Raw genomic sequence first — 27303 nt, 5'->3', positions numbered from 1 at the left:
TGGATTGAAGATTACAAATGCAGCTTCAGAGAGCTCTACACGACCCCAGCCGAGGAATAAGGGCCTTATCTAGACAATGGTCATTTTCAGATATATAGATTATATATATATACAGAATTTTAACCTTTAACCACAAATGCTGGGCTTGCTCTAGCTCTGCGATGCACATCTTCACATCACATAATCCTGTTGGAAAGGTCACTCACATATTTGTACTTCATTTAAAAACTCTTCATCTTATCTTCTAATCCAACTCTAAAACCATCTGACCTCATTGTTTAAATTCTTTTGTAAAGGGCATGACTTTCTTTGCATGTTTTCTTTGTAAACACTGAGTCGGTGCTTCGGCCTGCGTCATGCTTGACCTTTCCAACATCAGCTAATGCTAGCCAAGCTAATGCTAGCCAAGCATTTGTGGTTAAACGGTGTATAAATATGAATTCTTTCAGAGAATGACCAATCGTTTGGCTAGATAAGGCCCATATGTCTCGGCTGGGGTCGTGTAGAGCTCTTTGAAGCTGTGTTTTGGACCTTAAATCACTGGCCACCATTGAAGACCACTATATGGAGAAAATCCTGGAATGTTTTCCTCAAAAAACAAAAACAAAACACTACTATATGCGACTGAAGAAAGAAGGAAGACATGGGGGAAGGTTGTGTTTCCTGTAGCATATATTAGAGCATATAGTCAAGATAAAACCTGAAATTAACAGGAAAAAGGGCTTGATTGTCACAAAATGTTCTTAACGGTCCTACAAACAGGCTTGCGGCACAATCTGTATGAGCTGGAGGTTTCTCCAGGAGCCCTGGGTGTGAAGCGGGATGGAGAGATGGAGCTGGTGTTGTTCCCTCCACCCGAGAGAAGCAGAGGGGCGCTCCTGAAGAGTACAGGAAGTGTAGAGGAAACACGGAGCTCCTCAGGACATGTCTGTAGAGGTCAGCTTCTTCATGTTCCTGCGCTGGGCCAGACCAGAGGCGGCCACCGGCTCCAGAACCGGCTTACACGTCTTGTGGTTCAGAGCCGAGTACGTGGCAGCCATCGCTCCCTACGAGACACACCACACTCAAAAACATTCAAACCTACTTTTTAGATCTTTAACTACCTGAAAATGTGACTACAACATGATTTAAGTAACTTTTTCTATCCTAGGCCATTGCAGCACACGTGAAGTTGTTAACATGATGTCGATGTTAAACATCTTTGCAGATAAGATGCAGAAACTACAAGTACATATTGTACAAACTTGTCTTAAACACATGTGTTCTGAAATAATGAAAAAAATGCTTGCACTGATTTTATATAATAGTAGTTCAATAAACAGGAAGTAAAAATTAGATTACATTTTAAACAAAACACTGACTGGTTTTGCTCAATTTTCATCAGTCGGGTAAAACCACAGCAGAGCTGTTTTGTGTTATAAACTATTTATAAGCATAGTGGCGTTATGAAATCTGATTTCTGTTCTGTTCTGTTATCACGGGCATATTGTCTAATACATATGTTTGGTAATATTTATTTCCAAAAACCACAATTCCTCAGTTTGTTAAAAACTCAAATCAAGGCACAGGATTAAACAGGTGCTGTACCTTGACCAGGTGAGGCGCCTCGTGGCGTGTGAGCTGGAAGTGTGGGTTCTGGTCACGGAGGGCGATCCACGAGTGCTTGAGCACCTGTTCAGCGGAGTATCTCTGGTGAGGGTCCACGTGCAGCATGTGAGACAGCAGATCCTGCACACAACAGCAATGACTGCTCCTCTGAATCAATCAGCCACCAATGAGGATTCATACATGTACCACAAAGATCAAGCCAGCCACTGACTGCTCTCCCGCACCAGACACACATCTGAACCAGGGATGATGTTGAGTGACTCGACATGAACACATGAGGACTGCTCTACCTTGGAGGAGTCGGACACCGAGTCCCAGTTTCCTCCGCTCAGGGAGAACTTCCCACTGCCGATGCGCAGCAGAATCTCCTCCGGCGTGTCGTTGGGGCCGTTGGCGAACGGTGTGTACCTGCACAGAGAAACACACCACTCACATTCACACTCATTCAACCAAATACAAAACCTTATCTGGCTAGTTCAGGATCCAGTTTCCATGCAGTGTTTTTGTTTTTTTAGTAAAATGCGTCCCCACTATAGAACAAAAATGGAATGTAGATGAAAAACTATTGATTTGGAATAGCTTGGCTTTCTGTGCCACATCAAACCACGCTCTCATTCCTGATCTCCTTTAGTGTTTGAACGCATCTTCACTGTGTCAGTAACAGAAGAGTCACACAGACCCCGCCAGCATGGTGTAGAGCAGCACTCCCAGACTCCAGATGTCACAGGCGGCGTCGTAGCCCTGCCTCATCAGCACCTGCAGCACATCACACACACGTGAGCGAGGCTGTCTCTCTGTGTGTGTGTGTGTGTGTGTGTGTGTGCAGCTGCTGATCCTCACCTCAGGAGCCACGAAGTTAGCCGTGTAGCAGGGAGTCAGCAGCAGCCCGTTGTCTCCTCGCAGCTGCTTGGCGAAGCCGAAGTCACAGATGCGGATGGAGTCGGGGTTTCCTGAATCGTCCATGTACAGGATGTTACTGGGCTTCAGGTCCCTGTGCACCACCTGCAGGAGCAGCAGATCGTCACACACACACCTGCTAACACTCACAATCAGACTAGACCGGGTCCACACTACGACACCGCATTCAAACCACGTCACTTCAATGCACACATTCACAGTATATAATCAAAAACTGACTCCTGAAACATTTTAAAGCATGCAACATCTCATATAGAGACTTCTGTGGAGTTATCAATCATTGGAGCACTGAATATGAAAAGGCCATTAGCGTATTCTAAAACATGTCCCTTTTAGACTTGCACTTTTCATTTAATAACTGCATGTTTTCTTTATAAAATAAATAGATAAAGGAAAAAAACAATGTTTCTGTTGCTCTCATTTGTAAGTAGCTTTGGATAAAGGTGTCTGTAAATGACTAAATGTAAAGGAAATATAAATGTATTCACACTCACACATTAAATGAAAGTGGGGAGGAGTCTCATTTAAAAATGCTAATTCAGTTAGCAAAACAAAAGCAAGCCATTAAATGTTAAAATATAGTTCAAGGAATGATCTTTTTCCGTACAGCATGTTTTACAGGATTACGGTTCTTCATTAATAAGAAAGCATGTTTGATGAGAACTGATAATAATAATAATACAAATGAACAGTATTTTAGTTTATGACTGACATATTTACAATAACTTATGCTTGTAAATGAGGTCTACAGTAATTCATAACTGTGACCACTAGAGGGTCCTAATAAGTCTTACAATTATGAACATTTTCCTGCAGTCTTCCTCACCAAACTGGACATGTCTTCAAGATAACACACACAATAGCTAGATTTCAAATGACTCATTTGACTCTTGATGATCTCTAGCTGTGAAGACCATGTTGTCTGGTTCAGAATATATATATGTGATAACCAGGGTTCTAAATTAACTTTTTTGATCACCAGCCAATGTGGCTGGTAACTTTCTAAAGTTACCAGCCAATCAGAATTTCCACTAGCCATTTTTTTTTCGGTAAAAATAACAAATTATGAGTGCCACTGAATGCATTTGATCATTTTATTAACATTGTTGGCATGAAAAACACATATAAAGTACACTGCATAGCCTACAACAAAATATACACCAGAATCAGAATCAGAAAGAGCTTTATTGCCAAGTATGCTTGCGCATACAAGGAATTTGTTTTAGTGACATAAGCTTCCAGTAAACAGACACACAACAACACACAGACAAAAAAAAAAAAAAAAAAAAAAAATTTACAGGAGATTTACAAATTGGCAAATAAATAAGTGTATAAACAATTGTGCTATAAATGATAATGGAATAGGATTGAGTGAGATGCAGGAATGTTCTAGGATGGAGGGGTAACAAATAAATATAAGGATATTGCACATTTTTGCATAAGTTTAAGTGGGAAACATTTAACTGTTCATGAGGTAGATTGCCTGGGGGAAGAAACTATTCTTGTGCCTTGCTGTTCTTGTATTTGCGGCTCTGAGGCGCCGGCCAGATGGCAAAAGTTCAAAGATGGGGTGACTTGGATGTGAGGGATCCAGAGTGATTTTCTGAGTCCTTTTCCTCACTCTGGATGTGTACAGTTCTTGGAGGGTGGGCAGGGGAGCACCAATAATCCTTTCAGCAGTCCGAACAGTTCTCTGTAGTCTTCTGATATCTGATTTTGTAGCTGAACCAAACCAGACAGTAATTGAAGTACACAGGACTGACTCAATGACGGCTGAGTAGAACTGTTTCAGCAGCTCCTGTGGCAGGTTAAACTTCCTCAGCTGGCGAAGGAAGTACAACCTTTGTTGGGCTTTTTTCACAATGGAGCCAATGTGATTGTCCCACTTCAGGTCCTGAGAGATGGTGGTTCCCAGGAACCTGAATGACTCCACTGCAGCCACAGTGCTGTTCATGATGGTGAGTGGGGGGAGTGCAGGGGGGTTTCTCCTAAAGTCCACGATCATCTCCACTGTTTTGAGCGTGTTCAGCTCCAGGTTGTTAAGACTGCACCAGACAGCCAGCTGCTCAACCTCCTGTCTGTAAGCAGACTCGTCACCGTCCTGGATGAGGCCGATGACTGTAGTGTCGTCTGCAAACTTCAGGAGCTTGACAGAGGGGTCTTTAGAGGTGCAGTCGTTGGTGTACAGGGAGAAGAGGAGAGGGGAGAGAACACATCCCTGAGGGGCACCAGTGTTGGTGGAGCAGCTGTTTGACATGAATTTCCCCAGTCTCACTAACTGTTGCCTATCTGTCAGAAAGCTGGTGATCCACTGACAGATAGAGCTAGGAACAGAGAGCTGGGTCAGTTTGGTCTGGAGGGTTGTTGGGATGATGGTGTTGAAAGCCGAACTAAAGTCCACAAACAGGATCCTCACATAAGTCCCTGTTTTGTCCAGATGTTGCAGGATGAAGTGCAATGCCATGTTGATTGCATCATCCACAGACCTGTTTGCTTGGTACGCAAACTGCAGGGGGTCCAGTAAGGGTCCAGTGATGTCCTTCAGATAAGCCAGAACCAGTTTTTCAAACGACTTCATGACGACAGACGTTAGAGCCACAGGTCTGTAGTCGTTAAGTCCTGTTATCTTGGGTTTCTTTGGAATGGGGATTATGGTTGAGCGTTTGAAGCAGGAAGGCACTTCACACAACTCCAGAGATCTGTTAAAGATCTGTGAAAAGATGGGGGCCAGCTGGTCAGCACAGATTTTCAGACAGGCTGGTGTAACGCCATCTGGGCCTGGTGCTTTTCTTCTTTTGTTTTTCTTGAAGACCTGGCGCACATCATCTTCACAGATTTGAATTGCAGGAGGTATGGAGAGGGGGATTGCAGGAGGTGTTAATGGTTGTGTAGGGAGATGGTCAGAATGGGTGTTGGGGGTTTCAAATCTACAATAAAACTCATTCAGGTCGTTAGCAAGTCGTTGATTAGCCTCAGTGCAAGGGGATGGTGTCTTGTAGTTTGTGATGGCTCTCAGTCCTCTCCAAACTGAAGTAGAGTCGTTGGAAGTAAACTGGTCTTCCAACTTTTTAGCGTAGGTCTTTTTAGCCGCTCTAATCTCTTTGTTCAGTGTGTTCCTGGCCTGATTGTACAAGACCCTGTCCCCATTTCTGTAGGCATCCTCTTTGGCCTGACGAAGGTGTCTGAGTTTTACTGTAAACCATGGCTTATCATTGTTGAATGTTAAATAAGTCCTGGTAGGAATGCATATATCCTCACAGAAACTAATATAGGATGTTACAGTCTCTGTGAGTTCGTCCAGATCGGTGGTAGCAGCTTCAAAAACGCTCCAGTCTGTGATGTCAAAACAAGATTGTAAATCCTGCTCTGTTTCGCTGGTCCATCTCTTCACAGTCTTTACTACAGGTTTAGCAGATTTAAGTTTCTGCTTGTAGGTCGGTATAAGATGAACCAGACAGTGATCAGAACGTCCCAAAGCTGCTCGTGGAACAGAGTGATATGCATCCTTTATTGTGGTGTAACAGTGATCCAGTATATTACTGTCTCTGGTGGGACAGGTAACATGCTGTCTGTATTTTGGCAGTTCACGGGAGAGATTGGCTTTATTAAAGTCCCCAAGAATGATTAAAACAGAGTCCGGGTGTTGTTGTTCTGTGTCTGTGATCTGATCAGCGAGTTTCTGTAAAGCTGAGCTCACCTGCGCTTGCGGAGGGATGTAAACACTAACCAGAATGAACGAGTGAAACTCCCGCGGCGAATAGAACGGCTTGCAGTTGATAAACTGCGTTTCTAGATCAGGACAGCACATCTTCTTTAACACAGTTACATCTGTACACCAACGTTCATTGATGTAAAAGCATGTCCCGCCGCCGCGCGATTTCCCCGTTGATTCTGCGTCGCGATCCGCTCTGAACAGCTGAAAGCCCGGCAGATGGAGCGCGCTGTCCGGTATGGTGTCATTCAGCCAGGTTTCCGTGAAACACAGAGCAGCAGAGTGAGAGAAATCCTTATTTGTCCGAGAGAGCAGAAGCAGTTCGTCCGTTTTGTTGGGTAGAGAGCGGAGATTTGCGAGATGGATGCTAGGCAACGGCGTTCGAAAACCGCGCTTCCTGAGTCTGACGAGCGCTCCCGCTCGCTTTCCCCGTCTGCGCGTCTTGAAGCGCTTGATCAGCGCCGCTGCTCCTCCGATAACAATGTTCAGTAAAACGTCTGTATAATAGAAATCCGGAAAAATATCATGTGGTGTGTTCTGCCGAATGTTCAGCAGTTCATCCCTGGTGAAACTGATCGTGTTTGTTAGACAAAAAACAGGAAAAACGAACAAAAACAGTACAAACACTGGAGAGCCAAGCACTGAAGCAGCCATGTGCGGCGCCATCTTGGATCTTGTATCCACTGACTCAAATTTAGTTCCCAGCACGAAATTGCTTGTTTTGTTTTTTCTTTGGCATAATTTACATGCGGCAATCCTGACAAAGCATTACGACATTCTTGTGATCAAACACAAGCCATTCATGACCCGTCAGCCATTTGGCATTAACTTTTCTTTTCTTTGTTTCTCTGTGCGTAATACAGAGCCCCGCACGTCACCTGTAGGAGAAAACAATCAATCCGTGGCGACGGTTTTACAATCCGTTCCCTCAGTTTATAAACCGTACTCACAAATTCATAAACTGTAAACTGTTCAACCACGAGTTCCCAGTCCTTGCGCTCAGATTTTGTAAACCGTACCCTCGGTTTTTCCATCCGTACTCACGAATTCATAATCTGCGCGCACGCTTTCGCAATACGTTCCCACGGATTTGTAAACTGGCACGCATTTGTGGCTCCGCCCCCACCGGAAGATTCATTTCTGTTTATTAAACATTATTTTTCATAGTATCCAACGAGACCACGATCAGCATTCACAAAATAGTCTTCTTTTTAGCGTTTATTTTACATTAATCACCAATAGGATAAGACACAGCCGCCTGTGTTTTATGGCCAAAAAAATAAACGTTAAAAATAAGAAAATAAGGGTAAAAAGCAATACAGAACAAATAATATGCCGGTTATGTTTTCATTCCTTTTCTCTCTAACTGAGTGCAATGTTATTTTTGGCCTAATTATTTAATAATAGCATTAACAGTGAAGCATGCATCTAGCTCCGGCAGGTGGGGTGGGTGGAGCTTAGTATAATAAAATCACAAAAATAAGTCTTCATGTTAAGAAAGAATTGTACACAAGCATTTCCAAAACTGTCAAAGGTTATTTAGAAATAAAGCAATTCATGAATTATTTTATGACAAACATTTTTACTGTCTTGTAATCATTTATTTAGCCTACAAATTAAAATTATAAAAATAACTTTTATTTGTATCATTATTATATATTATTATACAGGTTTTGCATAAGAATCTTTTATCCAATACAACTTACAAAAGAGGAAAAATAATTACTCCAGAGTCAGTCACAATGGCAGGTTTATTGTACAATAAGATTATCACAAATTTAACAAGATTTTGATGCACATCTTTCTTATTAAATCTTTGTATTCCACCTCGTACTACACTTGATAGAGAATCACTTAAGACACTTTGCTGTAGACCCATTCCACATAATAATATTCATTAAAACTGTATGTTAACACGTAGGAGCTTGCTGCATGAATTTGTGAGTACGGTTTACAAATCCATGGGAACGGATTGCGAAAGTGTGCGCGCAGGTTATGAATTCGTGGGTACGGATTAAAAAACCGAGGGTACGGTTTACAAAATCTGAGCGCACGGATTGGAAGTTCGTGGGCACGGTTTGTTAAACCGAGGGAACAGTTTATGAATTCGTGAGTACGGTTTATAAACTGAAGGGACGGATTGATTGTTTTTTCTCCTACAGGTGACGTGCGGGGCTCCGTAATATCCTCATCCCCTGCCTCGTTCCTCTTTTCGCCCCCTGAAATCTGTCCCAACCACCGCCGCATTTAGTTTAATCTTAATTTTTTTCTTTAATAGCTAACTCCCTCCTCTTTCAGTCGATGTTCCCTGCTCTGGCTCCATTCGTTCTTCTTCCATGTGTTTTCTGATGGACGCTCTATTCGTTTCCATGTTTTTTCGCGCTGGTTTAACTGCAAACTGCGTGCAGCCAATGGGCATATGAAACGTCATCACGTAGCATTACAGCACAGTGTTCATGGGAAATGTAGGAAGTGCTGCCAGGGGGATAAATGACCGAGAACAGAGCCTCATGCCATGGATCACCACTGGCCAAACTGGCTAGTAAGTTTTAATTAACACCCGCCAAAATTAATTTTAACCCGCATTTGGCGGGTGTTAATCTAGAACCCTGGTGATAACTACTTCACTAATCTACAGTGCCTGAAGGCTCACAGACATCTATGATTGTGATGACAAAATCAAATTTTTTTTAGAAAAATATCCCTTAGCAGTTCTGCTTGTGTGCATGTAGAATGAGCAGAAGCAGAGAGGGTTGATGGTTGATGTTGCTGTGCCTGCTGTTGAGTGTGGGGTGTACAGTACAGAGCGAGGTGGGCGTCTCTCACCCCCTGACAGTGCAGGTAGTCCACAGTTTTGGTGATTGTGAAGAGCACAGCGCTGGCCTCTCGCTCCGAGAAGAACTTCTGCCTGAGGATCTTATCCAGCAGCTCGCCGCCCTTCATCAGCTCCGTCACCAGATACACGAAGCGGCCCTCGTCGTACACCTGTCTCACACACACACACACACACCTGAGTGAGCTGCACACACCGCTGGAGACCAGAGACCAGAGCCGTATCACTCACGTCCTTCAGCGTGATGATGTTGGGATGCTGGCCGTATCTCATCAGGATCTCGATCTCCTCCGACGGGTCACGCTTGCTCTTATCAATGATCTGTGTGACATCAGAACAGTGTAGACCAGACAGACGTAAAAACACTGAGTGTAAGCCCTGTACGATAAATAATTTACATCTACTAAACGTACGGCCAGGTGTAACCACACTCAACATGATGCTGATCCACACCAGCAGTGATAGAGGAGACGCCATTCACACTGCAACGGCTACAACTATTAATAATAAAGAACTGAACTGCACACTCTCATGACAGATTTCTTCAAACCAAAGTTCACGTTTAAATAAAATATTACGAACGTAAAAAAACTCCTAAAAGCTAAAAGTGACTGAGCAAATCAAGACTTTATGACTAGACAGGAGATTCAGTCCCAGAACTAGACAACAGGTATTGATTCTACAAGTGTCTCACCTTCACAGCAAACTCCATGCAGGTGACACGGTGTATGCAGCGCTTACAAATGGAGTAGGAACCCACGCCGATGTCCTCCTTCAGCTCGTACACGTCTGCAAACTGAGCCGAGCCCCCGTGCATCTGACACCGCACACACACACACATATAAACCACACACACACAGCTGACTGAAACACACACTGATAGATGAGTGATTTACCTGCACTATGGGGAGAATGTTGACCAGTGGGGCACTTCTGCTTTCCTCCAGAGAGACTGGAGCTACAAAACTGAAGCCTTTGAAGAGCTGGTGAGCGTTTGCACTGGGAGGAATACCTGGAGAATCTGCCAAACACACACACACACACACTCACAGCTCAAGCAGGAACATCTGAACACATTCATCAGCGCTCGCTCTCGTGTGCTCTATCCATCGCACCTTTGGGAGTTTTGGCTGTGAATTCTGGGTCGAAGCAGAAGGTGTCGTCTGGTCTCCCTGCAGCAGGTTTGAATGGAGGCTGAAGTTCTCTTCGGTACAGTTTCTACAATCACAAACAAACATGCTACTCCTATAAAACACAAACTGACACACACAAACAGATAAAGGCTGAATTCAACCAGAAACGGCATTAAGAAGCCATGGATTTCTGAGTGTAGCAGCCACATCAACTGAACAGAAAACCAAGTTACATTATAATTAGGGATGCACCAACATGAACATTTTGGCCAATATCGATAACCGATAATTCCTTAAATATGAAAGCCGATAACCGATATGTTGGCCGATAAATCCAAATCCACAGTTGTACATAATTTTTAAGAGCCTGATTACCAAAAAAGTCTCACCATTAAAAGGCATTAAACACTTAAACAAATCAAACAAAGCAGCCTATAAATGCTGACGATAAGACGATGGAGTGTGTTGAAAGAGGACAATCATTAAATATTGTCATTATTAAGAGTATTTGGCATTTCCAATTAATGTAGGCCTGTTAATTTCTGGCTATTATTATTAGATTACTTTTATTATTAAATTAGTATTAAAATTAATTTGCTTCGCAACAATTTCATAGCACATCACCACATAACTGACACGCTGTGACGAAAATACAACATTAGGCTATTAGCTTAGGCTAGTTCTCACTGAAAATGTTTTAAAACAAGTCTATTATAGCCTACAATGGATTATAGGGCTATAGCCTAAATTAAATTTACACTAAAGTAAAACTTAATCAATGAAACAAAAGAGCAGCTTTATTTTATGCACCGATTTCCAAAAACAACACGTAATACATTTCTTATTGTTTTCACTATGTACGGGCCACAAGAGAAACATTAAAGAAATAAATTAAAACCGTTAGATATACAACATGTTAGGAGATTCATCTCTCGTCGTCTCTGAATACGCGCTGTTAATGTGTGCGTCGTCAGATGCCGAAAGCGCCCTCAGTTTTTACTTTCACTATCATGGTGAAAGACGTTCACAGGCATAGGTTTGACTTGCACAAAGTTTGCACGGTGCTTGTATGATATCCACTGGCTCTCCTTCACGGTTTAAAACAGAAGTAGCCCATTTCCAATATTGCAATACACCCGGGCTACAACTCGAATAGTCAGATGTGTCGTGGACACGCTCTGAGCACGCTGAAACACGGCAAACAAACAAATTCACAACTTTTTTAATACGGTAATATTCTCTTTATAATATTATGTTTATGATATTGCCAATTATTAATTGCCAGTTATTAATGTTGTGCAATGCTGTTCAAGCTGCGTGTGCTGAAGCTGAAGAGCTGAATGAAAACCGATAAACTGAAGTGCTGCCATCTTATTTAACACAGGGAAACGCATCAAATATTCAGATATTTGTACAACATAAATATAATTTTACAACTTCTGTGTGTACAATAAGACCAAATGCACATGTGAACTCGAACTAAGTGATGTGCTAACCAGTGTGTGTAACTTCTGTTGTGGATGTGCTCTTGGCTCTTCCCGCAACAAAGCGCTGAAATACGGAAATCAAACTAAAAGAATTGATTACATTTTATTATAATAGTGTTCTCCTTAACACGCTAAAACACGGGCGAACAAAGAATCTGTTATATTATTTTACAGTAGCTAATAATCTCATTATACTATGACAGACTTGCCCTGCACATGTTGCAGTTCACAGTATTTTCCTTTTCAAAGTGTTTCCAATGATATTTCAAGTAATTAAAAACCATCATGGTGAATAGGGATATGCCGGTATAAAATTTTCCTGTTAGGGTTAATTGCTCATGCTTTTACATTTACATTTATTCATTTAGCAGACGCTTTTATCCAAAGCGACTTACAGATGAGGACAGTGGAAGCAATCAAAAACAACAAACAGAGCAATGATATATAAGTGCTATAACAAGTCTCAGTTAGGTTAACACAGTACACCTAGCATGGGATCTTAAATAATATGATATAAAAAAAAAATAATAAAAAAGAAAAAAAGAAAACCGATAGAATAAAAAAAAAAGAATAGAGCAAGCTAGTGTTAGAGAGCTTTTCACACGCACACACACACACACACACACACACACACACACACACACACACATACAATAGCATAATAAATGAAAAGAAAATAGAATATAAAAAGATTAGAAAGGTAGTTAGATTTTTTTTAAGAATAGAATTAGAATAGTGAGTGTTAAAGTTAGAGGGTCAAATAAAGATGGAAGAGATGTGTTTTAAAGGAACACTCCACCGTTTTTTGAAATAGGGCTTATTCACATTATTTCCTACATTTAGATAGGTGGGCAAATGCATTTTTGTGTCAGTGCATGCATTGTTTTAGGTTGACTGGGTCGGCGTTAGCTTAGCTTAGCACTATGAATGGAATCCTTTGTTGCCAGCTAGCATGGCCTGAGTAAAAGTGATCAAAATAATTTAAAAAAACCCACCTAATTACTTCTTGTGGCCTGCGTATTCACAACGAGTACAAATAGCGATCCAGATTAACACTAGGCGATTTCCTAGGCAGATATTGACTTGGGACTATATTATGGGGAAGCACAGGCGAAGCACTGCTGCTTAGGCGAAGCACTGCTACTTCGGCACAGAGATATCACGCAACACATGAAATCCCACGAATTTCGTCAACATACCGGCGTGCAACGCGTCAAAAAAAACAGAAGAAGAAGAACATACCGGCGTGACCTGCACCGAGTGTCTTCGCTTTTGGATGATTTATTTTGAGAAGTTACAGCAAACATGGTTATTACCTGCATAGCAAAAGGTTGTGAGAACAAGCAAAGGACATACACGAATGTAATGTTTCACAGAATTCCACCTAATGTGGAACTGAGAAATAAATGGCTAGCAGCTCTGGAGATCTGTAGTTCAACGCCTCTCAACAAAATAAAGCAGTATCGTGTTTGCGAAGAACATTTTGCACCAGAGGACTACTTTGAAAACACAGGAAGAACAAAGTGCACATGTAAAGGTCCTTTCACACTGGACGCGATTTTGACGCGCGAATAATTCGCGCGATGGTTTTATTTTTTGATCAGCTGTTTGTGTAATGAGTGCTTCACACCGAACGCGAATGTGCTGAGGCGAAAAAACGACTTTTATTTTTCTTTATTTATTGTGAATACGCAGGCCACAAGAAGTAATTAGGTGGGTTTTTTAATTTTTTTTGATCACTTTTACTCAGGCCATGCTAGCTGGCAACAAAGGATTCCATTCATTGTGCTAAGCTAAGCTAACGCCGACCCAGTCAACCTAAAACAATGCATGCACTGACACAAAAATGCATTTGCCCACCTATCTAAATGTAGGAAATAATGTGAATAAGCCCCATTTCAAAAAACGGTGGAGTGTTCCTTTAAGCCGATTCTTGAAGATGGCTAAGGACTCAGCTGCTCGGATTGAGTTGGGGAGGTCATTCCACCAGGAGGGAACATTTAATTTAAAAGTCTGTAAAAGTGACTTTGTGCTTCTTTGGGATGGCACAATCAAGCGACAGGAGGGCACATAAGTCTGAAGTAACAAATTTAGGTAAATGGGTGCAGAGCCAGTGGTAGTTTTGTAGGCAAACATCAATGCCTTGAATTTTATGCGAGCAGCTATTGGAAGCCAGTGCAAATTGATAAACAGAGGTGTTACGTGTATTCTTTTTGGCTCATTAAAAATTAATCTTGCTGCCACGTTCTGAATTAATTGTAAAGGTTTGATAGAATTGGCTGGAAGGACAGAACAAGAGCTTGAACAAGGAGTTGTGCAGCATGTTCCAAAAGAAAGGGCTTGATCTTCTTGATGTTGAATAAAGCAAATCTGCAGGATCGGACAGTTTTAGCAATGTGGTCTGAGAAAGTCAGCTGATCATCAATCATAACTGCAAGGCTTCTAGCTGTTTTTGAAGGAGTTATGGTTGATGTGCCTAACTTGATGGTGAAATTGTGATGAAACGATGGGTTTGCTGGAATCACAAGCAGTTCTGTCTTGGCAAGGTTGAGTTGAAGGTGATGGTCCATCATCCAGGAAGAAATGTCTGTTAGACAAGCTGAGATGCGAATAGCTACCGTGGGATCATCAGGATGGAATGAGAGGTAGAGTTGAGTGTCATCAGCATAGCAGTGGTATGAAAAGCCATGTTTCTGAATGACAGAACCTAATGATGCCATGTAGACAGAGAAGAGAAGTGGTCCAAGAACTGAGCCCTGAGGCACCCCAGTAGCTAGATGTTGTGACTTGGACACCTCACCTCTCCAAGATACTTTGAAGGACCTATCTGATAGGTAAGACTCAAACCATTGAAATGTGGTTTCTGAGATGCCTTTTGCCAGTAGGGTTGATAGGAGGATCTGGTGGTTAACCGTGTCAAAAGCAGCGGACAGATCAAGCAGGATAAGTACTGAAGATTTGGATTCTGCTCTTGCCAGTCTTAGAGCTTCAACAACTGAGAGCAAGGCCGTCTCAGTTGAATGTCCACTTCTGAAGCCAGATTGGTTGCGGTCAAGGAGGTTGTTGTTTGTGAGAAATGTAGAGACTTGGTTGAACACAGCTCGTTCAAGTGTTTTTGCAATGAAAGGAAGAAGGGAAACTGGTCTGTAGTTCTCTAAAAGAGATGGGTTGAGGGTGGGTTTCTTCAGTAGTGGAGTTATACGTGCCTGTCTAAATGATGAGGGAAAAACACCAGTGTGGAGGGATGTGTTGATGATGTGAGTGAGTGCAGGTACAACTGCAGGAGAAATGGCTTGAAGGAGATGAGATGGAATAGGATCAAGCGGGCAAGTTGTAGGGTGATTAGAAAGGATGAGTTTTGAGACTTCTGCCTCAGAGAGTGAAGAGAAGGATGTAAATGAGTGTATGTTTGCTGGTGATATGAGCTTGACTGATTGTGGTGTGGAAAATTGTGCACTAATGTGTTTAATTTTATTAATGAAAAACATTGAAAAGTCGTCAGCTATTAAAGATGAAGCAGGAGGAGGAGGACAAAGAAGTGAAGAAAAAGCATGCGAGAGTTAGACGAATTGTTAATTTTGTTATGGTAGTATGTCATTTTAGCAGTGGAGACATTAGCAGAGAAGGAAGATAGGAGTGACTGATACACAATAAGGTCAGTAGTATTTTTGGACTTGCGCCACACCAATATGTATTTTAAATAAATTTTAGAAAGTAGACAGCTGCTTTATTTATGGGGTTTACAGAGTAAAGGCTGCTTTTTTCCTGCAGTTTAGCGCCACCTGCTGTCAGAAAGGGACTGTGCTTTCATTCAGTGTGTCCCTCACGTGTTCCTCCATGTGCTTCTCATGTGCTTGTTTACTTCAGAGAGCACATGCCTTTCAAGCAGCATACAGTAGCAGTGTTGAGCATTTTGACCAGTTGATGGGAATAGTATTCTTAAAATGCATTACTAATTCTGAATAATTAGTAATATATAATTATTCACATATTAAGAGGTGCCCACGATAACACTATTGTGCATATTAATTACCGTGATATATCACATTACCGAATACTGGCACATGTCAAATGGTGAACTGTGTGCATCCGAAGTGTCTCTGCAGGAAATAATGCATTATTTATTGGCTCCAAGATATCGGCTGAATTCTCTTATCAGTTCGATAACAGAAAAATCGATATGGTGGCTGATATATCGTGCATCCCTAATTTTAATTCAAGATTATGAAGGATACACTCACGTTCCAGTCGATGGTGGAGAAGAACGCGTGTCGTTTGATCTCCTCCACCCCGTCAGGACCGGCTCCTGGAACAGAGTACAACACAGTCTGATCCATTACAGTTCAACAAGCCCTGGCCTTGTGCTTTCATTCACACATCAGGGGGCTTACCTAAACGGTTTGATGGATTTCTTTTGAAGAGCATTCGTAAAAGACTTTGTGCTTCCAGACTTAGAAACTGTGGCATTCCCAGCTTTGCTCTGAGGTGCAGGAACAAACAGGAGAAGTCACAACATTGCCAGCCTTTTATGTGCACAGTCATTGTGATCACTAAACACATGAACTCTGCTTGTTGTCTGTTCCTCAGTTTGCCAATTAATGTCTATCTGGCAGCCTTGACAAAAGATTCGACCAATCAAGCATCATGTAGACTGGTTTGTGGTAACAGCACACTTACTTAAGAATCATGTTCATAGTCTCGTTCCTGTCTTTTCCTTGGAACGGTAATGTGCCGGTCAGCATTTCAAACTAGGGGAAAAGACAAACATATTAAACATAAATAAATAAATGACTGTCAAAGAAAGCAAATCAACCAGACATTTACTTGGGTAAGTTATCAAAGCACAATGGGAATCCAGTGTGTGACTTCAAGGCAAATGTTCTCTTTCAGTCAATTCACTCAGTACAACAGAAATCATGTGTCACACTAAAGACACTTCAAACATCTCTGTGCTTCTTCGGTCCATATAGTGAAGGTCAAAAGAATTCACAGCAACTTTCTTCACAATATTTTCTTTAGTGTTAAACAGAAGTCTTCATGCAGGTTGGGAACGTCATGAGGGTGATTAAATCATGACAGAACTGTCATTTATGAGTGAACGGTCTCTTCAATTCAGTAACAGCAAGACCAGACCATGACTGAGCGAGCCAAATGACAAAACAATTACACCTAATCATTGGTTTAAGTTTAGCCTAAATATGGAATGGAAAAAAAAATATATATATGCAATTCAACAGCCGATCAAATTTCAGCAGAAAATAACTAAGAACTATCATGAACTGAATGGCATATAACTGTAATACGCATAGAAATTATCCAGGTGAAGCAGTGAATTTAAGAAGTGCGTTTACATGTCTACCAACAGCACTCCTTCAGTTCCCTGCATGCATTACCAAACACCAGAAATTTCCTGGCAATTTGTTTGCTGCATATCAATTATGCCATATTCACTCTTCAGGAGATCAGGCATCCGGAGACCTCAGGTGAGAGAACAGGTCCATACGACTGAGACAACACACACGTTACACGCCCATATACCTGAAGTAGGGATGTACTGATATGAAGATTTTGGCCAATAACCAATATTTATTGTTTACAATGATAAAACAGTACTGAACATGTATTTAGTTATAATGCTGTCGATACTGTAAGTTCCTTCTCTCCGTGCAAACAATAAACTACTCTTATTTCTATGTACAGTGGCTAAAATATCGGGAAAAGTATCGGTTAAACCGATTATCGGTCGATCTGTAGTTATACGTGCTGACAGGCTACATGCTATCCATGTGCACCTTGTTCCTTGTCTACAGAGAACAGTGTTGCATATATAGCTTTACATTTTCCAGTCATGCTCATTAGATAGAGAAGGATTAGATGGAGATTAATCAATAAGGTCCTACCATTAAGACGCCGAGAGACCACCAGTCAGCGCTCTGCGTGTGACCTCTTCTGTTGACCACCTCAGGGGCCATATACTCCACAGTGCCACAGAACGAGTACGCTTTTTTGTCCTGATCTACCGATTCTTTACTGAGCCCAAAGTCTGGAAAAGGCACAGCAGCACATCTGTCACATCTGCATCACCAAGCTACACCAGGGGTGTCCAACTCTGCTCCCGGAGACACTGTCCAGCAGAGTTTATTCAGGATTACATGAAAACTACAAGCAGGAGCCGACGGCCCTCCAGCAGCAGAGCTTGACAAACAACCCCATCATGACACACACACACCACACACGACTCAATCATTATAGAGAATCAAACATTACAGAACTGCCTGATATCAACATGCACTAGTTCAACAGGCAGGAAGTGATGTGTAACAAGGGGACAACGGTGCGTACCTGTTAACTTGATATGTCCAGCTTCATCAAGCAAAATGCTGAAAATTAAGACCACATTTCTCCAATACAGATACAAAAATACATGAACTAAACAAGAGTCAACAAACAAAACCTCTCGATTACAATCTTGAACATTGGATAAATCCGTTCTTATTTAATAAAAGATCAAAGGAGAGGGCGGGTGAAAGCCAGAGACGGAGACAGAGACAGAGAGAGAGAAGCGGAGAGGTGAAGGGGTACTTTACTTTTCAGGCTTCAGGTCTCTGTAAACAATGCCTAGGTTGTGTAGATGATCCAATGCAAGGGCCAGCTCTGCAAGGTAGAATTTCACATCCTCCTCTGTAAACATAACCTAGTAAGAACTGGACAGATTTACTCTCGCATCAAAGATCACACAACAACAACATAATGACAGAGATAGAAACGAGCCAAGTTAATATTAATTTGCAACAGGGTGGGGGTAACAATTAATGCACACTAAATACAAATAAACAAAACACATTTCTTTTTTATTCAACACATTCACTGGCTAATGCAACTGAAACCTGCATTTGAAAACCGTGCACATGAGTTTATACACAGCCTTCACATTATTAGGTGTTTACATGCACCAGTTCTGAATCAGACTGATCTCAGAATCTGAAAGTTCTGTTGATAGGAACACATATGATTCACATGTACATTCGTTTACATGTTGGACGTTCAGGAACGGAGGAAACAACTGTGATAGTCTCTTTTTGCCTTAATAAAAATGTCTAAGAATAAAACCGATATGTATATATCAAAAGAGCTTTTTTAGAAAATATTTAAGATTTTATTGTAAATATTTAATCTCCTCCACTGAGCAGTTCATAAGATGTACATAAAGATACACAAATATATAATATATATATATTTAGATGTTTTTGAATATGTAGTCTCAATCTCTGATGTTGAGTAATTAAATTAAATTAAACTGTGACAACTGTGCACATAAATCAACATTTTCAAAACAGGAAGTACAGTACATATGTACAAATAAATAAATAAAGAGAGGAACCAATTAATAGAGAACACAAACAGCTGGCAATGTACACAGACTAAAGACCTGCTAACAATCACTGAATCAGTTCTCAGCTGTGGATCCCAACACAACCTTTTTCAAAAGGTGATATCATTACAGATTAATAACAGAGGTTTATTTTCAATTAAAAAATAAATCTGTGTCCTGCATTAAAAAGCATGCAAATGGACATTAAATTCCACTCCAGATGAATTTCTGGGTGATTTGCGCATGTAACTTTTGAACAAGAGATGCTTACCTCTTTGGATAAACGAGTAAATACATCCCCACCCCTGAGAAAATCCAGAATTAAATAGAGTTTCCCTTCTGTCTGAAAGGCTGTAAGTGGGGAAAAAACCATATCAGAGCAGGGGAATTATGGGGAATTCTGTGGAAATGTCACTCGTATCATGAAAAATAAATAAATAAAGCAAGCAAAGGAACAAAATTACTTTTAAACGGTCCCTTTAAGTCTATATTCATTGAATATAATGGAAATTTTTCACATATTTAAGTATATTTTATGGTTTCAAAAGAAAACACTTCATAATATCAGCATTTTCTGTTAGACAGAAACATCCACACACACACACACACACTCACTCAGACACACACACTCAGACACACACACACACACACACACACACACACACACACACAGTCATAACAGTACTGCTTTCTGAATTCATAAGAGCCACATTTACACTAGAGTCACTGGGATCAAGTCATGTTGAAAACTTCTGTGCAAAGCAAGTGGTCTGGAAAGTGCACACAGGGCTGACCAAACCAAGATTAAGTCTGGTATACTTTATTGGCATTATGATCTGAAGAAACCTGCCGAGTTTGGTGACAGCACCACCTACAGGTCACAGACCGCCCTCATCTTGTCAAACAGCCCCACACCGGTCACTCAGAAGTTTCTCCAGGAGTCTTACCATAGTGCAACTTCACAATGAACGGATGATTGACCTCCACCAGAATATCCCTCTCCATCTTGGTGCGAACTCTGTCCCTCACTGCAACACCACACACACAAACGAGGAATAAACACGAGTATATCATCTCAGACGTGTGTTGACGGATGCAGACACTCACTGACCTTTTAAAGATGCCTTCTTGAGCACCTTCATTGCATAAAGCTGACCGGCATCGGGACCCATCAACTTCCGTACCAAAAACACCTGAAGACAGGACACATCACATGAAAACAAAACCTGTATGCTTGCAACAGGGACAGACGCTAAACAAACCTGTCAGGTTTCACAATTTTTGTTTTGTTTTTGTGCATATCGGTTAGTAAATGTGAAAGAGAAGTCAATTCGGGCTCAGAACAACCTTTTCTGCAGTGGAACATTAATGCACAGAGCGGTTGGAGAATGGGACACAGTCTGGGAACCTACACCTCGCTGTTCTCACGCTTCTGATCTGCATGCCACGCAAAACAGCACACAACTTATCTCCCTTCCTGTGCTTAAATGGATTAAAAGCGAATGCTGGAATTGTTAAGCGGAATCGAAATCCACATGTCTCATCCAATACACGGTGCATGGAAATTTGAGAGATTGAACCGGATCTCGATACCCAACCCTAGTGAAGAATACAGCTAGAAAGAACAGAACAGGACTCAGAGGAGAAACAGCGAGCGGTCAGACATAACCGGAGTGTGAATGTCTGTGTGAATGACAGGAACAGCAGCTGTCCGCCGGAGAGGGCTTGCAGCTAACGCTCTGATGAAGCAATGCTAGCAGAAATGGGCCAGAATCTGATCCACAGACACCAGGAGCGTTCGCTTGCTCTCATTACAGCCACAAGGTTAGGCTTCTAATGCTGCTCGACTCATTTATAGTAATACTGCTAGCTGCTTAATGCACAGATAAAGTATTAAGACAAAGAAAACACTTAACACCAAAGACAGCTTTATGACATGACTGGTAATTATGCCTGGACAGCGGGGTCTCGCTAAACTGAACACAAGTAAACTAATTATTCAGAAAACAGAAAATAAAAACATTTCAGAGGAAACAGCTCTCCTCAGGTAAAGCACGGTTAAGACACGAACCTCAGTGTATGACTGTATTCTTATAAACAACAAAAATGAGACCCGTTTTGACAACTTATTTCTGCTTTTTGAAAATAAGACATAATGTTTAAAACCTGACATCTGAGGTTGACAAAAAGTGATTTGAAACTTGAAGAAATCAAACCTGGAGCTGAAAATAGCACTTTAATTTCTATACTGTAAATGTCTAAGATTTACTGCCATTATTATGTTGCTATGTTTATATGTTTTTCAGTCATTTTGGAGTCACAGTAAGAACTGCTGCAGCCACTGCATTTACAAATAAATCACTCAAAGACAGACGCTTTGTTCTCCCTGTTATACCAAAAAGGATCAGTTTGTGCTCCGGCGCAGCCGACTATTACCACGTGTGAAGTGAAAGAATCACAGACCTTCCCAAACGAGCCTTGTCCCAAAACCTTGAGCAGCTCAAACTGGCTGGGCTCGGCCTTCTCACAGCCCTCCTTCACATGATGAGTGATGGGGATCTCCTGATAAGAGCCCTCGTCCTGCACACACACACACACACATATCCTGACAAGAGTCTGGAGGACAGCGTTCAAAACACAAACTAATCGAGATTACCTCCAGGATTTCATTTCAACTGCGTGACACCAGTTTGTGGTTATTTTCATCAGAAATAAAATGGTTGTATGAGTTACTATTAACTTCATTCAGTATTATTCAACAACAATTCAATCAAAGCTTGTGGTAAGTGGATGTGGGTTTGTAATGGCCAATGCAGATTTCTTCACCAATTTACATGCAGTCCTAATATTTGGTTAAATAATGCAAACACATTATTAACTGTTGCTTACGTTTCCAAACACTTTGGTGCCTCTGTATATATTTCACAATTCAACTTAATAGTAAATAAAATGCATACCATTACTCCAGCAAAAATATTTATTTTAAATAATTTAAATTAGTCTTTTCCTTGATTATCTTCTATACATAAATAACTTCTGTTATGCTTTTAACTCTCAGCATTACATTCTAATATATAGCTCAGGCTGTTAGTTTTCACTGAATAAATTAAATATAGTTTAATCATTGTTAAACAAAAGTTATTTAAGTGCAGTGAGTGACTGTCTTTTGTTGTTGGAAGGACCTCAAAGACACAGACATAACCAAGTTTATTAAGCTGCTGTCACTTTAAGACTGAATGCACAAATAATAACATCATTTTGTGAGATGTGACAGAACTGCGTATGTGTGCAATGTCTGAGAGGAGATTTCAGTAGTGCACGAGTACTGAATTGAGATCTCTATCCATCCTCTTGCACTTAACTGTTTTGTACACATGAATATCCTGCCAACACTTTCAAACACCTGCCAATAATAAACATTCATGATGACGACGGGTGTATAAAAGCCCTATGTTTAAACCCTGATCTCCAGTGAGTGGAATGATGGAGCGATTGAGAGCGAGAGAAAGACAGATACTCACACAGTGTGTGTAGGAGTCCTCCTCCATCGGCTCATCCATCATCTGATGCCCATTCACCTGAAACACACAAACACACACAGCACATCAGGCTTCTCACAGTACAGCAGCACCACACAGCATTAGCTCTTAGTAACAAATAGCCCCATATTTAAATATTTTTGTTAATTAACGTTTCCCAATTAATGTATTCTATAAAGTTGGTCAGCAGCAGGAAGCATGAAGTGCTCTAAAACTTCCTGGTATACGGCTGTGTTGACCTCTGACCTCAGAAAACACAGTGGACCAACACCAGCAGATGACATGGCACCCCAAATCATCACTGACTGTGGAAACTTTACACTGGACCTCAAGCAACGTGGATTGTGTGCCTCTCCTCTCTTCCTCCAGACTCTGGGACCCTGATTTCCAAAGGAAATGCAGAATATACTTTCATCGGAGAACATAACTGTGGTCCACTCAGCAGAAGTCCAGTCCTTTGTGTCTTTAGACGCTTCTGACGCTGTCTGTTGTTCAAGAGTGTCTTGACACAAGGAGTGCGACAGCTGAAACCCATGTCTTGCATACGTCTGTGTGTAGTGGTTCTTGAAGCACTGACTCCAGCTGCAGTCCACTCTTTGTGAATCTCCCCCACATTTTTGAATGGGTTTTGTTTCACAATCTTCTCCAGGGTGCGGTTATCCCTATTGGTTGTACACTTGTTTCTTCCCTTCACCTCTCTTAATGTGCTTGGACACAGAGCGCTGTGAACGCCAGCCTCTTTTGCAATGACCTTTTATGTCTTGCCCTCGTTGTGTAATGTGTCAATGGCCGTCTTTTGGACAACTCGTCCCCTTGGAATTATAAGGTTCTTCCCCATGATTGTGTAGCCTACAGAACTAAACTGAGAGACCATTTAAAGGTGTTTTGAGTTAATTAGCTGATTAGAGCGTGGCACCAGGTGTCTTCAATATTGAACCTTTTCACAATATTCTAATTTTCTGAGATACTGAATTTGGGATTTTCCTTAGTTGTCAGTTATAAACATCAAAATAAAAAAAATAAAAAAAAAAACATTTGAAATATCAGTTTGTGTTTATTGAATGAATATAATATACAAGTTTCACTTTTTGAATGGAATTCATGAAATAAACTTTTTGATGATTTTTAATTATATGACCAGCACCTGTAGATAATTCACTTTTTTATCTTGCATCTAAACAAAAGCATTCAAGAAAAATCAAATAGGCTAAATAAAATGTAAAAATCTCTTTAGTCTATTCATCCCTAAATAAACCGATTATTAAAACTACAAAAGCAGTTCAATCAAGAGCAGAGTGATTCCCTCTTTTCTTTTATTGTTTGATTAACATTAACAAGACAGACGGCTGATATAGTAAGAGTTACAGTAATGCACGGATCTAATGTTACACTTCAGAAGTTTTCCCCCAAACACTCACTTCAGACTGGACCGAGACAGATCTTCTGAGATACTGTTAGTCTGTGTATATCAGGATTGAGTGTCATCTCAGAGACGTGACGCTTCGGATGTGTCAGCGTGATCGGATGACTTGTTTTTGGTTTAAACATGCTAACAAAGTTGAGAAAACTCAAACTCTGCGGATGCTGGTTTTTTATATTTTACAGTGTTGTATGAAGGCTGAATACAAATTAAAGGTGAACTTTAATTTATTTGTACTGTTTTTATTTCTAAAATATTACAGTTTTATAAGAGGAGGTTTCATGGACTTGGCAAGTTAATTTTTCAGAAGTTTGTTGGTATGGACATCTGCTTCTTAGTGGTTTTTAAAAAAAAATATTGTTCATATTGATATAAGAATTATATTGTATTGATCAAAATTAAGAAATATATTGCGAAATAAATTTTGGCAGTATTGTCCAGCCCTAGTCTTACAAGTCTGTCATTGCATTTTCTCTTTAAAATTAGGCCCTTGTTATGTTTCTTTATTTTTTATGTATTTTAAGTATTTAGTTGGTCATGCTAGTTTCTAATGCTAGCTGGTCAGGCTAGTTTGAGACCCTGTCCTAACACAGAGGTGAAGTTTATGCTCCTGTCCCCAGATCAGTGTGTGTGTCAGTATCAGATCTGCTCAGGAGTTAGTGTCAGGCGAAGGACATCATTACATTGCATGATTGAATCTGAATCGTGTACGTTTGAAGACATGTTTGTTTTGCAGATCTCAAACTCAATCTGCTGACAGAGGCTTCTGCTTGTCTTTAAACCTGAATACCTCTGAAGAAGTAAAGTGTCTCACAGCGACTCTGTTCACCTCATCTGCTCCGAGTTAAATGAAAAGTACTCTTTGTGATTGGTTTTTTGGTCCTTTGCATTAAACTATACAGTTTCTTTCTAATTGTTTAAGCAACGTAATTATTCATATGTGGTTTATAGACCTTCATTTAAACATCATGCTCTTTTTTCAACAGTGGTGGTGTTATTGTATTGCTCTGAAGCGTGCATCAGTGATATCTCTCTATGTTCTCTCGTGTTCTCAGGACAGAAGACAGAAGCTGATCCGTACATGAACAACAGCTGAACTTCTATTCTGAATAAGAACAAGCAGTTTAACAGGATCTCCTATCTTCAGTTTGTTTTTATTTAATTTTAGAGGTGTTTTGTGGATTAATTGTGGTTTGGTTGTTGTGTGTGCTTTCTTCTGTTGTTTATATGCGAGTCTTTTACCTAAGACACATTTCTATCTCTGGTTGATAGATACAGTGTTTTGAATCTCTGAATCTTGTGTGTTAATGTTAGTGAGATCTACAGACAGATAAACAGCAGATAAGGCTGTATCTGACATCTTCTGTCTGACTGCGAGCTCAGATTGATCCTAGCAGATATAAATCAGATATAAATGAAAGAGAGGAGACTCTGTGATGTTATAAAGCTACAGCTAACCTTAATTTACACTGACATTCGCGTGCGCGCGCTTTAGTCATGACTCATAAGAGAATCCGATCAACAAGCGCAGGCTAATCATCATCATCATCATCATCATCATACTCGTATTTACACACCTAAGACACATGACGTCACTGACTGAGCACCGTTTGCTTAAGTGTCGTGAAGGATTGACCAGCAGCATCATTATCAGATGCTAACGGCTAATGCTAACGCTGTCGTCACGCGAGTCTCCACACTGCGTGCGCGCACCCGCGCCGCTCGCATCACCGAAAACACACACGAAGCCGCGGTTAACGGCACCGAGGATCCTCCACGGCCGGTGGACGCGGTTATATGTGCGACATACCTCGCTGCTGACGCTCTGCACCTCCATTTCGCGCGAGGACTCCAGCGCGGGGCCGAAGGACGTCATGCGGTCGACCTAGACGCGTGTTCCGCGAGGCATCTCCGCGTCGTGTGTGTCCGTTAAACGCGCGTGTGATCCAATTGACGCGAGCGATATACAACGCGCGGGCCACTGCGCTGCGATCCCGATCTGCTCAAATATGGCTGTCTCTGCGCGCGCCCGCTGAAGACGCCAGCGCTGACGTCACTGTGACGCAACCCCGCGGAGGATTTCCCCATCGAGGAGCGCAAACCCTTTAAACAGCATCTGAACACTGAACACACGGAGAACGAGGACGGCGCACTGAACTCATATGATTAAAGGATTAGTTCACACTAAAGTCAATAGCATTTGGTTATCCACATTCTTCAAAATGTCTCCACAAGAAAGAAACTCGTGCAGGTTTGGAACAATTTAAAAGTGAGCAAATGATGACAGAATTTGTATTTTTGGGTGGACTACCCACTGAGCAAAAGTATGTCGAAACGACGTCTTTTCGACGTCTTTGTCGGACGTTGAAATGACGTCCCCTGAAGAGCCAGAATGACGTCTCTAGGAGGTTAAAATTGAGTTCAGATGTGATTATTTCTGGACGTATTTTCAACATCTTATAAGGTCTCATTTATACTGTTTCTGGACAAAATAAACACTCTTAGGCTGCATTCAATTAAATCTCATGTTTATTTCCATGCAATTTATTTTTGTACTTGTAAATAAACTTAAAGAAACAGTGTGTTCACAAAAAACATAAAAATAAAATAATTTTCACTCATTATACAGTGGATAACAATTAACAACAAACAATTTAGTTTAGTTGGGTCCACACATTATGTTCACCTGTTGGAGCTTCACTTTTTAAGCTTTTTCATTTTTATTTCAACTGCAATTAGCATAAAATTCTTAAATATGTTATTCTTTATTCATGCAATAGTCAAGTGTTTGTGTGCCTAAATATTATCTGCATGCACAATAATAATAATAACTAGAATTAAAAGTTAGTGAACTAACTTTGATGTTGGCTTGGCCATCTTGGCCATGGGGCAAAAGAGCCACAGTACTTGTGTGCCCAACATTCTTGAGTTGCCACGCTGAAAAAAATAATAATAATAATACCATAAAAAAATAAACCTGCAACAGTCGTTTTCCATGGTCCCTTGCTGTTTTCTGTTTTAATAAAAAGCCTAGGCTATGATAACAGCTACGACAGGGTTGTCTAGCTGGATGCGAAATAAGTCATGCCTATTTTTCTCATGTATGTATTTCACAGTCCTGTCACCGTCGTGATCATAAGGGGTCCAAGCACAATGATTTGTATAGATGATGCAGTTACACAATTATCTTTAAGTAAATTATGTCCTTTTGTGAGTACTATTATATGCACAACATGAAACTAGATAACTATCATAGGTCCCTTCTTCACTTTTTCAGTAAT

General features: G+C 40.9%; 2 protein-coding genes across 2 annotated transcripts in view; one reads left to right on the top strand and one right to left on the bottom strand.

Annotated features, from left to right (window-relative positions):
* Positions 1–27303, top strand: part of sybl1 (synaptobrevin-like 1) — a 129009-nt gene that overhangs the window by 20645 nt on the left and 81061 nt on the right. The gene's annotated exons all lie outside the window — the stretch shown is intronic.
* rps6kal (ribosomal protein S6 kinase a, like) lies at positions 555–26068 on the bottom strand. The gene is made up of 22 exons (XM_059516582.1): positions 25833–26068; positions 22585–22641; positions 21527–21643; positions 20175–20256; positions 20011–20091; positions 19335–19414; positions 18279–18385; positions 18034–18071; positions 17592–17734; positions 16369–16439; positions 16083–16171; positions 15933–15997; positions 10187–10289; positions 9968–10092; positions 9766–9888; positions 9303–9392; positions 9065–9223; positions 2449–2610; positions 2288–2364; positions 1899–2016; positions 1588–1728; positions 555–1046 (listed from the first exon to the last, which is right to left on the bottom strand). Exons 1-22 carry the CDS (start codon positions 25896–25898, stop codon positions 918–920), a joined length of 2223 nt encoding a protein of 740 aa, XP_059372565.1. The 5' UTR covers positions 25899–26068; the 3' UTR covers positions 555–917.

The sequence above is a fragment of the Carassius carassius genome, chromosome 29 (assembly GCF_963082965.1).
Source record: "Carassius carassius chromosome 29, fCarCar2.1, whole genome shotgun sequence".
Taxonomy (NCBI): domain Eukaryota; kingdom Metazoa; phylum Chordata; class Actinopteri; order Cypriniformes; family Cyprinidae; genus Carassius; species Carassius carassius.
This window is presented reverse-complemented; position numbering and strand designations above follow the sequence as displayed.

Coding starts and splice junctions, on each gene's coding strand:
- rps6kal (XM_059516582.1), bottom strand. CDS start 25,898: ATGACGTCCTTCGGCCCCGCGCTGGAGTCCTCGCGCGAAATGGAGGTG. Junction 21,644..22,584: donor AGGACTCCTACACACACTGT/GTGAGTATCTGT, acceptor GTGTGTGTGCAG/GACGAGGGCTCTTATCAGGA. Junction 19,415..20,010: donor CATTGTGAAGTTGCACTATG/GTAAGACTCCTG, acceptor CCCCACTTACAG/CCTTTCAGACAGAAGGGAAA.